Below are 13,266 nucleotides of genomic sequence, written 5' to 3' on the forward strand. Positions count from 1 at the left end.
CATTTCCCAAGGTAATATTTCACCCTGGCTATGCTAGGCCAAAGCTCAATTTGAGACTCAATGATGTGTTTCATGCTAACATATTCAGCTATTCAAACACACAGGGTCAATTCTCTGAAAATCCGAATCATAACATCTTCAGTGAGAGCTATCATCCGCAAACTCTCTTCACTTCGAACAAAATATCATGCGAGATCAACTTGCCCTCGACGTCATTATCAAACGAGAAGAGTCAAGAACTTTTCGATCTCGTAAAGCTCAGACTTAGTGGCAACAAACACACGGCAGTCGCAGATTACCAAGATTCTGTCCTCGGAGGAGATCGTTCTCAGGATCTCCATCTTATGAGTAGGAAGATGATGCAAAGCCATATCGACAGTTACTGGCAAAACTTTCATTCTCAACTACCCATCTGTATGTGGAACTCTATCATTCTGCAGAGAATAACGTTAATAACCAATGCATATAGTACACTCACCAACGTTCTCCCCGAATAAGACTCCTAATCTCCTCCTTATTGCGATCATGATCCTCGGCTCCACTTGCTCTATCAAATCAGATGACGATGCTGAGGCGAAGTCCACAACCGAGTTCGCAACCGTTCTAGCATGGTATTTACGATGGGAGATATTCGCCAGTATGCACATACAATCCGACAATCTTTGGGTATTCCAAGCCCTCTTGCTTCTTGAGACTTATGAAAAGACCTACGCCTCAAGGACTTGCCATGAACGAGCGCACATCCACCACGCGACGACAATCACATTGATGCGTAGAGGAAGCTTCTTAGTAGGGAGGTCTCCTTTAGACTCGCCTCCAAGCTATCAGGAGAATCTTTCTGAAGGCGAGAGCATGGCACGATCCTTTACCGAACCGTGGTGGGATGAGTGGATCAGGAGGGAAGCCACAAGACGAGTTGCTTTTGCCGCCTTCATGATTGACTCCACTCATGCGGCAATGTTTGGACACTCGATGATCATGGCCACCCACGAAATGCGCCTGGTATTGCCTTGCGATGAAGTCCTGTGGTCAGCAACGAGCGTCCACGAAGTCCAGATGATTGAGATAACGCTTCGATCCAACGGTATCAAACCTCTCTCGTTCCTTGAAGGTCTGCAAAAGACTCTAAACGGGCAGGAGATCTATACCAATGCCTTCGGAAGGTCAATATTGCTGTCCGGGCTGCTTAGTGTGAGCTGGCACATAAACCAGCGAGACCTGCAGCTCAAGTCTCTTGTAGTAGGAGAGCAAGAAAGGGATAGAGGCACTAAGTGGCGAAGGTCCATTACGCGAGCATTAGATTTGTGGCAAGGCGCTTATGGAGTGGCAACAGAAAACATTTCAGACAATGCACTAAGGTGGTATCGAGGCGAAGAGGCCGTCCTTCGAACCAGAGCTGCTCTTTATCACTTAGCTCGATTCAGCATATATGTGGACATTGTCGACTGTCAAGTATTTGCTGGAGCAAACCGAGTACTAGGTCAGAGTATCCGAAGACAAGAGGCAGAAACCGTTGGGCGGCGGATCCGAAATATCTGGGCGCCGACGGCAGAAGCTCGAAAAGCAACATTCTATGCGTTACGCTTTTTGTGTTCGGTATTTCTTAAGAACAAAGAGGGGGGCGATCAATTTTGTGACCGCGATTTTGTTCTCGACTATGCAACAAGCAAGAACGCGCCGCCAACGCATCTCTGGGTGTTGTACTCTGCCGCTCTGGTCGTTTGGTCTTACAGTTATGCTGTTGATGGGCCTACGCATATCGCGGGACCTATGTGTCCATCAATTGACGACCACATTCAGGATATGCAGAACTTCCTAAAGAGGGTCGAGAACATTAAGTCCCCAGAAGACATAGCCTATCACCGTCTTAATAGCTGCGCGGGTATGCTGAAGGTTTTGCGGTTTATTTTTAGTAAGGGAACATGGGAACTACTTCACGAAGGCGCAGAATTGTTAAAGACTTGTATCATGTTGATAGATAAAGTCAAATAGAGAGGTTTATTCTTAGTCTGCCACGAAACTAATCTGAGCAAAATCTGACTCGGTTACTCAGCATCGCCGCTTCACTTAGGCACTAAGCATCCTCGGCTCACCCGCTGCTTAGGTTGCTTAGGCTCTGCTTAGATTGCTTAGGTTCTGCTTGCCCGTTCTCAGTCACGTCCCTGCTTCTAGATAGGATAGCAGTGCCCCTTATTTCTAGCGTTGGAAAGAGCCGGCACGTACTCAGCCTCAGGAGCCATCTCGGGCTGCATTGTTTGAATTAGCAGTCTGAAGGAGTCGTTTTGCGCCCCAGAGTGAGCCTGGGTGAGTTCCGGGTGAGGGTTTGGGCGATGTGGGTGTATGGGTGAGCGAAGGTAAGCATCATCACCCTGGCTTGGGTGTCGCATCACCTGACTCACCCAGCTCAGCCGCCTAAAGCGGCATCGTCCACATCTGGCGACGGCGGGGGTATCGCAGATAATCCATCGATTTGTTTACCTACCTAATGAGCTACTTGCCCTGTTGGACCAGGAGTATGTAGCAGAAAGGGAGATGAGTCCTTCGAAGGCCTCCAGGGTTGGGTTGGCGTGGTGCTGCGGGAGCTCGTGCGTCAACCTCTCCACGAACCTGGAATCGCGATGCACAAGCTTCCTTCTAGCAGGGACCGCGCCATTGGGCTGTGAGAGAAAAGAAGTACCAGTCTCGTCTACGGTGGATGTTGTCGACTAGCATAAAGCACATCACCATGCTCAGCTTAAAATCCCATCAACCTCCCTCGCCTTGACATTCCACTTGTCCCCTTGACGACCACGAACAACCCATTGATCGGGCAGGCACGACTGCAATGAGGCACTGAGATGTTCCTCACGCTGAGCTATCACCCCCTTCGACTTCCCTGGTACGAGCGATGTCGCTCACGCCCTCAGACTCCAAGATGATAAACCCAGCCTGGGGGTCGAGACTTACGCCGTCCAATTCGCCATTTACGAAAAACGCATCTGTTAAAATACCGGCCAAGCCGAACAGACAAGAGCTCGGTCTATCGCTAAAGCAGGTCATTGGCACTACGACGAACTCCGCCAACGCATTCGATATCCTCCCTTCAGCCAGGTGCTTCGCATTCACAGCCGGCGCCGCAGCAGTCATTGCGGCTATCGACGATGCCCATCAAGTATCGCAGCGCTTCTTTCGAGCGCGGCCGAACGCATCCCCACTGAATCCTACTGCTTCAATATATGACGGACCATCCACTCCTGTCAATGGCGCAATCGATAGTCGGAACAGAACCGCAGCGTCTTTAAGAGAAGCAGGCATAGGCCCGTCTACGCCAGGCGGAGACTGGGCAGACTCGCCGGGGAACAAATTATGGTCAGCTAGAGAACGGATCAAGGCTGCAACATGCGTTTCGCTCAGTCCAGACGGAAAGTACCTGGCGGTTGGAGAGGTATATACGAAACTTTAATGGCCAGATGAATGGACGTTAACATACGGCAGACTGGGTACAGACCGCGAGTACTCATATTCTCAACGTCGGTGGATGCCCCCCCTGACATACCATTAACGTGTCTTACGGAACATACCTTCGGTGTCCGTGCTGTCGCATTCAGTCCAGACGCGCAATATCTCGCAACTCTCGGTACCGCTAACGACGGATTTCTCTATATCTGGAGCATCAATGGCCGGAATGGTCCCGCGAGCCTGTACGCAAGCAACAAGTGCACCAGTCATATCAACAGGATAGCATGGCTAGGGAGCAGCCTCGTTACGTAAGTTGAGCTGAACCACTTTCTGAGGGAACCCAAGAGTCGAAGTATGCGCCCTATTGAGATCTGTCGTTCGATTTGCAAAACTAGACTGTGTTCTTTAAACCATACTGATTTCTCATAGTGTCGGCGTCAGACATGTGAAAATCTGGCGAACGGATGGTTCCGATATTCGTTCACCGAGACGGCCGCGTCAAAGCGACGTGAGTTCTATATTCGCGGGCTCCGTACACAAGACTTTGCCGGGAAGAAACTGCGTTCTTGGGTCTCTCGTAGATGCCACATTCGTGTGCGTGGTCGCACTCGCGCCGGACAAAGCCATCATATCAACTGATCGAGGTGATCTGTGTCTCCTGGATGACAGCGCGGGCTTGCAGTCATTCACCAAGGTCGCATCGGCAGGCTTTAAAGTGACGGCAATGGCAGCAGACCCAAAGGGTCTTGTATATCTGGGAGGCGCTCAAGGAGAAGTTTTGATGCTGACTGTCAGCGACCTTCTCGCGATACGCACGCCTCCAGTCTCACCAATATCTCCTCTGAACACGGATGCAACTTCAGCAGCCCAGCGCCCAGCTCACATCGAGGCGTTGGGGTCTCTGCCGGATTGTGTTGTGATGATAGACTCTAATCACTCTATCCAGCTCTTGGGCCAAACTTCCGAAGAGGGGATACTTCGTAATAATGTCCTCCAGCAGTTGCCTGCTCATGGTGACGCCGTGTTAGGTGTTCGAGCACTCTCTTCACCGAATGTTTGTGGGGCTTCTTTCTTCACCTGGTCAGCTGACGGCACTGTTCTCTTCTGGGATCATGATGGTCTCTGCAAGGGCTATCTCCAGGTCGAGCTGGAACAGTTGGACGGCAACGTTGATGAAATTAACGAAATGAGAGTGGTCGGGGCATCACTTGGCGCGGAGTATTTGGTTTCTGGAGATAAATATGGTGTCTTACGGTATCGACTGATGCCCTTGATTCTCGCGGCTACACTAACGACAGTCCAGATTTATTGACACCGCGACCAAGCAGAGTTTCTTCGATTTCCGAGCTCACGCTGGCGAAATCACAGATATCGCTATTCACGAAGCAAAGGCTACCTACGTGGCATCTTCTGGTAGAGACCGAACAGTGCAGGTCTTCCAGCGACGGTCGGATTCTTGGGACTTGCTGCAGACTCTCGACGAACATGTAGGAGCAGTCACGGGCCTGCTCTTTACGCCAAGCGGAGACAAGCTGATATCGAGCTCCTCCGACCGAACACTGGTTGTCCGCGAGTTTTTTTCGAGAGAAGTCGATGGCCGGCAAGTTGCCGCTTACCTAATTCTTCGCACGATTACTTTGAAAGCGACGCCAACATCCATGGCGCTAGCCTTGGATCAGAACGATACTCTGTTCCTTTCGACAATCGATCGGCATGTACATCGGTACGATTTGGGGTCTGGTCAAGCAATCAGTAGCTTCAAGGCCTCCGACGCAGATGGCGGAGATGCAGTGGTTCTGTCATGTCTCGTTCATGTGCCCTCGCCTACGGGCGCCTCTCTTATTGCCGCAGTCTCAAGCACTGACAAATCGATTCGTCTCTACGATGAGAGTGGGTCACTGCACGGACGCGATTGGGGCCATACCGAAGGCATCTCCGACATCGCTCTTATAACATCTGTGGCGGAGGCGAACAGACCAGCCCAGAAGTACCTCGTTACGGTAGCTGTAGATGGCACGGTCTTCGTCTGGGACACGTCCCGAGCACCGGTTCGCCATGACATGTCCAGATCCGTGGACTTGACCAGTCTTACGCCGGCAAGCAAAAAGCTCCTGGTGAATGATCCTCCTCTCCGCCGCGTACTCTCACAATCGGAACTCGCCCGCTTTCAACGCTCAGCTACTGAAGAAGTATCAACACCTTCAGGGAGCCGCTCACCGATGCTCCGCAAAAGAATATCGAAGTTCTCGCTCGTGCAGCCACCGAAGCTGGATCCGTCACCCATGCCCAGCCCCCGAAACGGCACTTCTGCAGACGTAGCAAGCCGTAAGGCGAACAAGAACCGCTCGCCATCACCGCCAAGCCCTCGCAATCCCAGGACGTTCAAGCCTCAGCGGCCATCACTCGACGTCTCATCAAGAGCACGGAGTGCAGACAAAGTAAGTACGTTCGGAACTTTGACCAACTCGACCGAGCAGGTCTGTCGCACGCTACGAGCCTACCGGAAGAAGCTAGCCAGCAGCTCGGAAAACCTGAACCTCACAACGATGAGGGAGTTGGAGCGGGAGCTAGGCCTCACGGCTAGGGCTGTTGGCGAGAAAGCCACGCAAGCCCAGGGCCTCGACGATAGTGTCATGGTTAAGATGTTGGATCAGTATTCGGAGAGGCTTGTTGAGATGCTGGATGAGAAGATTGCAGCGAGCGTAGCGAAGCAGGTGAGGCAGGGGAGTGAAGCTTGCACACCGCGGCGGGCGAGCAGTGGACTTGTGAATGAAGACAGGGGCACTGAGGGGATTAGGGATGAGAATATTCCTAATGTAGGCGCTACTACGGCAGGCGCGCAAGAGAAGTAATGGTTATGGTACAATGGACATGAAGAGTACTACGGTTGCGGCATTGAGGGCTTTGGCTATTCAGTCGGTGTTCATTGGATTGGGTTTGATTGTTCTGGATGGCGGCACTCTTCCCGTCTTGCACATACCTGCAAGTCGTCGTTCTTCACTCTTAACTCATGTCTTGCTCGGCCATTGGTGGAGTCTACTGGAATGAAGCGGATATGCCAGCGCCATGGGTGGAGACTCCTTCGTTGCATGCTCCTGTACCTCACCTATAGCAATTCGCATGCAGTTATATACCCTTTCTCACGAAACTAGCAGCATTGTCGCGCGAGTGAGTGATCAGCGAAGACTAAGGGCTTGTGTTTACGAAGCATGTGCAATTATTGGATTATTGGCCTTACCAGGCTACAACCCCATATCTTTTACTCGAACTTCAATCGTCTGGACTTGAGGATGCCACACGAATCTCAACCCCTTCAATACTGCATAGCCCGATCTCACTCGAATTGTCATGAGAGACGTACCGTGGGATCCATGGGTGTCTCCGTCGGCAATAAGGAGCTCAGCATCCCGGAAACTTCGCCGGCCCTGCGTTTCGGGCCCGACAGCCATGGACAGACTGAGGCATGTGCTTGCTTGCCGCGTGCCTGCAGCCGGCTAAGGTCCCAGCCATTCGGTCCTCACGGTGTCAGAAGGAGACTCACAAAGGACCCTTTGCAAACCAAGCATTTACATACCGTAGGTAGTGGTTTCCGCAGAGAGCCTTGACCGAGCTCGGATGAGGTGCCGTGGGGCCGTCCTCAGCCCTCGACGCCAAAGCTCTTGTCATGACAAACTGCTGCCGGCCTGAAGCACCACTGGGCCAGTCCCAGGCGGTCGTCCACTAACTAGACCTCGGGAAGCTGTGAGGCACGCTGCAGCTCCCGGGGCAAAGGACCTGTCGGCCAAGCCCAGCGCGAGGAGCTGCAGAGCGGGGACGGACAAGATGACGCTCCAGAGTGGCATCAGAGCTCTCGAACGAAGCGTGGGGCTTCTGACCAAGCTCAAATAGCACCATTGCCCCAAGACCGATTCATTTAGCCCCCTTACCGTCCCAGCTGTGAACCTTCCTGCTCCGCTTGCTCCAGCACAGTCTGAGATTCATTGAAGAGCTACACGATCCCACGTATCTGTTCTCTGCTTCATCACAGCGCACTGCTTGTCAGATACGCTCACCGGCGGCAAGGCGATATACCCCAGCGGTTAGCCTTTCCTTCTCTCGTCTCTTCTTCTACCCCCGAACCACACGTCTCCGCCCGGCGGCGCGCTTCACCACCATGTCTGAAGGCGACACCAAACCCCCAAACCCTGTGGTGGCCGAAGCCCACCAGGTCAACACCTATGATGTGCCCAAGGCGTTCTTCGAGTGAGTCCCCCTTTCCACTCTACAGGACGTCATGCGAGCTCCCCTCTGCGCAAGGCGGGGTTACCCCGCCATTTCCGAGACCCCTCAGCACCGGCGATCTACCACAACCGCCGCAACGCGGAGGCTAACAAGCCCTGCAGCAAGCACCCCAAGAAGCCGCACATCGATGGCTTGGACCACTACAAGCAGATGTACAAGGAGTCCATTGAGCAGCCGGACAAATTCTGGGGGAACCAAGCCCGCGAGCTCTTGACCTGGGACCGAGACTTCCAGACGGTGCACAGCGGCACCCTGGCCAACGGCGACAACGCCTGGTTCGTAGAGGGCAGGCTCAACGCCTCGTACAACTGCGTTGACCGGCATGCATTCAAGAACCCAGACAAGCCGGCCATCATCTACGAAGGCGATGAGTCAGGCGGGGGCCGCACCATTACCTATGGAGAGCTCCTCCGCCAGGTCTCCCAGCTCGCCTTCGTGCTCAAGGAGATGGGCGTCAAGAAGGGTGACACCGTCGCGCTCTACCTGCCCATGATCCCCGAAGCAGTTGTCTCTTTCCTTGCTTGTTCTCGTATTGGTGCCGTCCACTCGGTGGTGTTCGCGGGTTTCTCATCGGACTCTCTCCGCGACCGCATAATCGACGCCGAATCCAAGGTCGTCATTACTACTGACGAGGGCAAGCGCGGCGGCAAAACCATCGGCACGAAGAAGATTGTAGACGACGCGCTCAAGCAATGCCCAGACGTCAAGGGCTGCCTCGTGTTCAAGCGAACAGGCTCAGACGTGCCGTGGACCAAGGGCCGAGACCTGTGGTGGCATGAGGAGGTCGAGAAGTGGCCTAACTACATCCCGCCAGAGCCTATGAGTTCGGAAGATCCCCTCTTCCTGCTCTACACCTCCGGCTCTACTGGCAAGCCGAAGGGTGTTATGCACACGACCGCTGGGTACCTTCTGGGCGCCGCATCTACCGGCAAGTACGTCTTCGACATCCACGACAGCGATGTCTTCTTCTGCGGCGGTGACGTTGGCTGGATCACCGGACATACTTACGTTGTCTACGCGCCTCTGGTGCTCGGTGTCACAAGTGTCGTCTTTGAGGGCACGCCCGCCTATCCCGACTTCTCCCGCTACTGGGAGGTGGTCGCACGGCATAAGGTCACCCAGTTCTACGTCGCCCCTACTGCGCTGCGTCTGCTTAAGCGCGCTGGCGATGAGCACGTCAAGCACGAGATGGAACACCTGAGAGTGCTAGGCTCGGTCGGCGAGCCGATCGCTGCTGAGGTTTGGAAGTGGTACTTTGAGATTGTCGGCAAGGAGACGGCACATGTTGTGGACGTACGAATCTGCTATCTCCATTGGACTGGGTACATGACGCTGACACAACTGCAGACATACTGGCAAACGGAGACGGGCTCCCATGTCATCACGCCGCTGGCTGGCGTGACGCCTACCAAGCCCGGCAGCGCCTCCCTGCCTTTCTTCGGCATTGAGCCCGCCATCATAGATCCCGTATCCGGTGAGGAGGTTCACGGCAACGACGTCGAGGGTGTGCTTGCGTTCAAGCAGGCATGGCCGAGCATGGCACGCACCGTCTGGGGCGCACACAAGAGGTACATGGATACTTACCTGAACGTGTATAAGGGATACTACGTAAGTGGCAGTGCAGCGTGGCGATTGATGTTGTCGGAGCTGACGTGACCAGTTCACCGGCGATGGAGCTGGCCGTGACCACGAGGGCTACTACTGGATTCGTGGCCGAGTAGATGATGTTGTCAACGTCTCGGGTCACAGACTGTCAACCGCTGAGATTGAGGCGGCCATCATCGAGCATCGTAAGCAGGGCATCTCAGACTCTGTGGAGTTCTCACTGACAGCCGTTAGACTCCGTCGCCGAGGCGGCCGTAGTTGGCATCAACGACGAGCTCACCGGCCAGGCTGTCAACGCCTTTGTGGCGCTCAAGGACAGCAGTGAGTCGACCGAGCAGATCAAGAAGGATCTCATCCAGCAAGTCCGGAAATCCATCGGTCCGTTCGCCGCGCCCAAGGCCATCTTCCCGGTTCCAGACCTGCCGAAGACACGGTCCGGCAAGATCATGCGCCGCATTCTGCGGAAGATTCTCGCTGGCGAGGAGGACCAGCTCGGCGACACATCGACGGTAAGCTGATTGAGCTGCGCCCGTGGCTGAAGATTCCGCTGACGATTTGGATTAGCTGTCGGATCCCTCGGTCGTCGACAAGATCATCGAGGTGGTGCAAGAGGCGCGGAAGCAGAAGAAGTAGATGGCGAAGCCAGCAATGCTCGGATCTGACGGTGGCCTGAGTGAGATCTTGTAAGGCTGAGGCTGGGGCCAAGGCGGCGGAGGAGGATTAGCCGCGGGGTGGCGTTGCAGCTCTGTTTTTCCTGTTGTCGTTGTCGAAGGCGTCCCAGTGCTGGACTGTGTGTGCTGCGTATATGAATGAAAACGGTTAATTGGACTGGACGAGAATGGCAGACTGCAATAGTATCATGCGGCGCGATATGCAGGAGATGCAGGAGATGCCCATGTCTTGAGTGAGTTTCGCACGCAGTCGTCCGCGCGTCGCCAAGGGCTCCCAAGACGTTGGAGCACAGCCTCCTTCGAACGGCTGCAGGCGCTGACACCACGACTTTCCGACTCCTGCCTCCCGCCTCCACCATATCCGTCTGCTCTCTCGTTCTGTGTCGATAATTGCATCACCCGTTTCTCTTTTTGAGCCTCTCCAAGTGTCTCTCCTTCTCCGCCGTACACGAGAGACACTCGCATCCTCAACGGGTGGCACAAACCAAGGCATGCACTTTCTATGGCCCCTCGTCGCCACGGTAATCGCGAGCGTCACCACACGACTGCCCTTTGCTTCAGCAGACTCGACGAGTCGGAACCCCATCACCAACCTCGCGGTTGTCAAGAGCCCTGACCTGCATACGCCCAATCACCGGGTCACCGCGCTCTCAACCTTCGACCTCTCTTTCGACGTCTTCGACCGGCGGATAAAGCTTGTTCTAGAGCCGAACCACGACATCATACAAGATGGCGCCACTGTCGAGTATCTTGGGCCGGACGGGCAGGTCAGGCACAGGGAGGTCATTGACCGGCTAGAGCACAAGGTGTACAAAGGCGCTGCCTGGGCGCGGAACGGGCAGAGAGAGTGGACACGGACAGGCTGGGCGAGGATAACAGTGAGGAGGGATGGCATATACCCGCTGTTCGAGGGCGCATTCACCATCGACCACATCCACCACCATGTGCAGATGAGCAGCAACTACATGCAGACACGACATGCGCTGGACCCGGAGCTTGTGCTGGACGCTGACGACTTCATGGTCGTATGGCGGGACTCTGACATCGCTGGGTTTGGGCAGGCGGAGCACTCGGAGCTCAAGCGCGATCTCGGCTTGGGAGGACTGGAAAGCCGCGATGCGTGCCAAAGCGACCGGCTAGACTTCAACATTCAGCCCGACCACCCCGTCCACAAGATGCTCCGCCGGGACGACAGCTACTGGAGTACGCCTGTTGAGTCTCTATTCAGCAAGCGTCAGAACGACGGCATCCCCGGCTCCGGCAACTCCGCAGGCGTCAACCTCGTCTCGACCATCGGCCAGACACTCGGCTGTCCCAGCACCCGCAAGGTCGCTCTCGTCGGCGTCGCCACCGATTGCACCTACACGTCCGCCTTCAACTCCACGGAGACGGCGCGCCAGAACGTCATCAACCAGATCAACTCCGCGTCAGATCTGTACGAGAGCACGTTCAACATCACGCTGGGGCTGCAGAACCTGACAGTTAGCGACGCGACGTGTCCTGGGAGTGCGTCGAGCTCGACGCCCTGGAACATACCGTGCTCGGGTAATACCAATATCCAGGACCGTTTGAACCTGTTCAGCCAGTGGAGAGGCGAGAGGCAGGACAGCAACTCGCACTGGACGCTGCTGACGACGTGCAACACGGGTTCCGCAGTGGGATTGGCCTGGCTGGGCCAGGCATGTATCCAGGGCGTCCAGAACTCGAGCTCAAGCGGATCACAGGAGTTCGTGAGCGGCGCCAATGTCGTCGTGCGCACGGCGTCAGAGTGGCAAGTCATTGCGTGAGTTCCCCTCTCCCACCTCCACCCACCGCCCACCCCAGCTAACCCCCGTCCACAGCCACGAAACCGGCCACACCTTCGGCGCCGTGCACGACTGCACCTCCTACACCTGCGGCTCCTCCAACACCGTCTCGGCGCAACAATGCTGTCCGCTCTCCGCCGGCACCTGCGACGCCGGCGCGCAGTACATCATGAACCCGTCGACGGCCGGCGGCATCGCGCGCTTCTCCCCATGCTCGATCGGCAACATCTGCAGCGCCTTCGGCCGCAACAGCGTCAAGAGCGACTGCTTCACCAACAACCGCGACGTCACGACTATCAGCGGGCAGATGTGCGGCAACGGCATCGTCGAGGAAGGCGAGGAGTGCGACTGCGGCGGCCCTGAAGGGTGCGGCGATAATGCGTGCTGCGAGCCTGCGACGTGTCAATTCCGTGCCGGGGCTGTGTGTGATGATGCGAATGAGGACTGCTGCCGCGGCTGCCAGCTTGCATCCGCAGAGACGGTGTGTAGACCTTCGACGGGGGTCTGCGATCCGCAGGAGACGTGCTCGGGGAGCTCGTCGTACTGTCCGGCGGATAACACGAATCCGGATGGCGAGAGCTGTGGCGATGGGCTTAGCTGCGCGAGCGGGCAATGCACGAGTCGGGATCTGCAGTGCAAGACTGTCATGGGGAGCTACACAAGAGGGAACGATACCTATGCCTGCGACAGCAGCAGCTGCATGCTGACCTGTGCAAGCCCGGAGTTTGGGCCGGGTATCTGCTATGGGCTACAGCAGAACTTTTTGGATGGGACTGATTGCGCGGGTGGGGGGAAATGCCAGAACGTAAGCTTGCCTCTCTTTTTCATCCCTCTTTCTTCTCTATAGCCCTTCTTTGCACAAAGCACGACAACCCGCAGCAATATGCATGTTCGAAGTACAGCCAGCTAACACCCCTCCCCGCAGGGCCAATGCCGCGGCGCCTCCTTTACCGGCGCAGTCGGTTCCTGGATCGACGACAACCTAAACGTCGTGATTGGTATCGCCGCCGGGGTGGGCGGTCTCATCGTCATCATCATCCTGTCCTGCCTCATTTCCTGCTTCCGGCGGCGCAGACGGCGCGGCAAGCGCGTGCAGCCGCCGCAGGGCTGGCAGGGGCAGCATAGGGGTCACAGTGGACGAAGCGTGCAGATGGGACAGATGCCACCGCCGCAGGGTGGGCAGCAGAGTGGGCAGTGGTATGGGCCGGCGCCGCCGCAGCCGGCTTATGCGCGGCAGAGTAGTGTGAGGTATGCATAGAGGGGTAGATACATATAAAGTGAGCATGTAGTTTCGGCGTTGGTGGGAGCGCTTTTTGGATATCTTCGTCACTGTAAGGCCGGGACGGGAGGATCTATTGTGCGTATTGGCATGTTACATATGCATTGGGACGGCTGTGCATGAGAAGATAGTTACGAGAGCAAGATTGATGGATTTATTCTTATGCTGGACTGTCCTGGATCTGGTT

The 13,266-nt window shown here is 55.5% G+C and overlaps 3 protein-coding genes across 3 annotated transcripts; all 3 read left to right on the top strand.

The window, feature by feature from the left end:
- Window positions 1-2,887: 2,887 nt before the first annotated feature.
- Window positions 2,888-6,290, top strand: W97_03942 (uncharacterized protein; the record flags this gene model as incomplete). The annotated part of the gene is made up of 4 exons (XM_007781836.1): window positions 2,888-3,424; window positions 3,475-3,746; window positions 3,868-4,692; window positions 4,742-6,290. 4 exons carry the CDS (start codon window positions 2,888-2,890, stop codon window positions 6,288-6,290), a joined length of 3,183 nt encoding a protein of 1,060 aa, XP_007780026.1.
- Window positions 6,291-7,591: 1,301 nt separating this feature from the next.
- Window positions 7,592-9,842, top strand: W97_03943 (acetyl-coenzyme A synthetase; the record flags this gene model as incomplete). The annotated part of the gene is made up of 5 exons (XM_007781837.1): window positions 7,592-7,680; window positions 7,821-9,012; window positions 9,067-9,327; window positions 9,380-9,509; window positions 9,559-9,842. 5 exons carry the CDS (start codon window positions 7,592-7,594, stop codon window positions 9,840-9,842), a joined length of 1,956 nt encoding a protein of 651 aa, XP_007780027.1.
- A 644-nt stretch (window positions 9,843-10,486) lies between these two features.
- Window positions 10,487-13,058, top strand: W97_03944 (uncharacterized protein; the record flags this gene model as incomplete). Its single annotated transcript, XM_007781838.1, has 3 exons — window positions 10,487-11,778; window positions 11,837-12,605; window positions 12,726-13,058. The coding sequence occupies 3 exons, from the start codon at window positions 10,487-10,489 to the stop codon at window positions 13,056-13,058; spliced, it is 2,394 nt and encodes a 797-aa protein (XP_007780028.1).
- Window positions 13,059-13,266: the final 208 nt, after the last annotated feature.

This window comes from Coniosporium apollinis (assembly GCF_000281105.1).
Source record: "Coniosporium apollinis CBS 100218 chromosome Unknown supercont1.16, whole genome shotgun sequence".
In the NCBI taxonomy this organism is placed as follows: domain Eukaryota; kingdom Fungi; phylum Ascomycota; class Dothideomycetes; genus Coniosporium; species Coniosporium apollinis.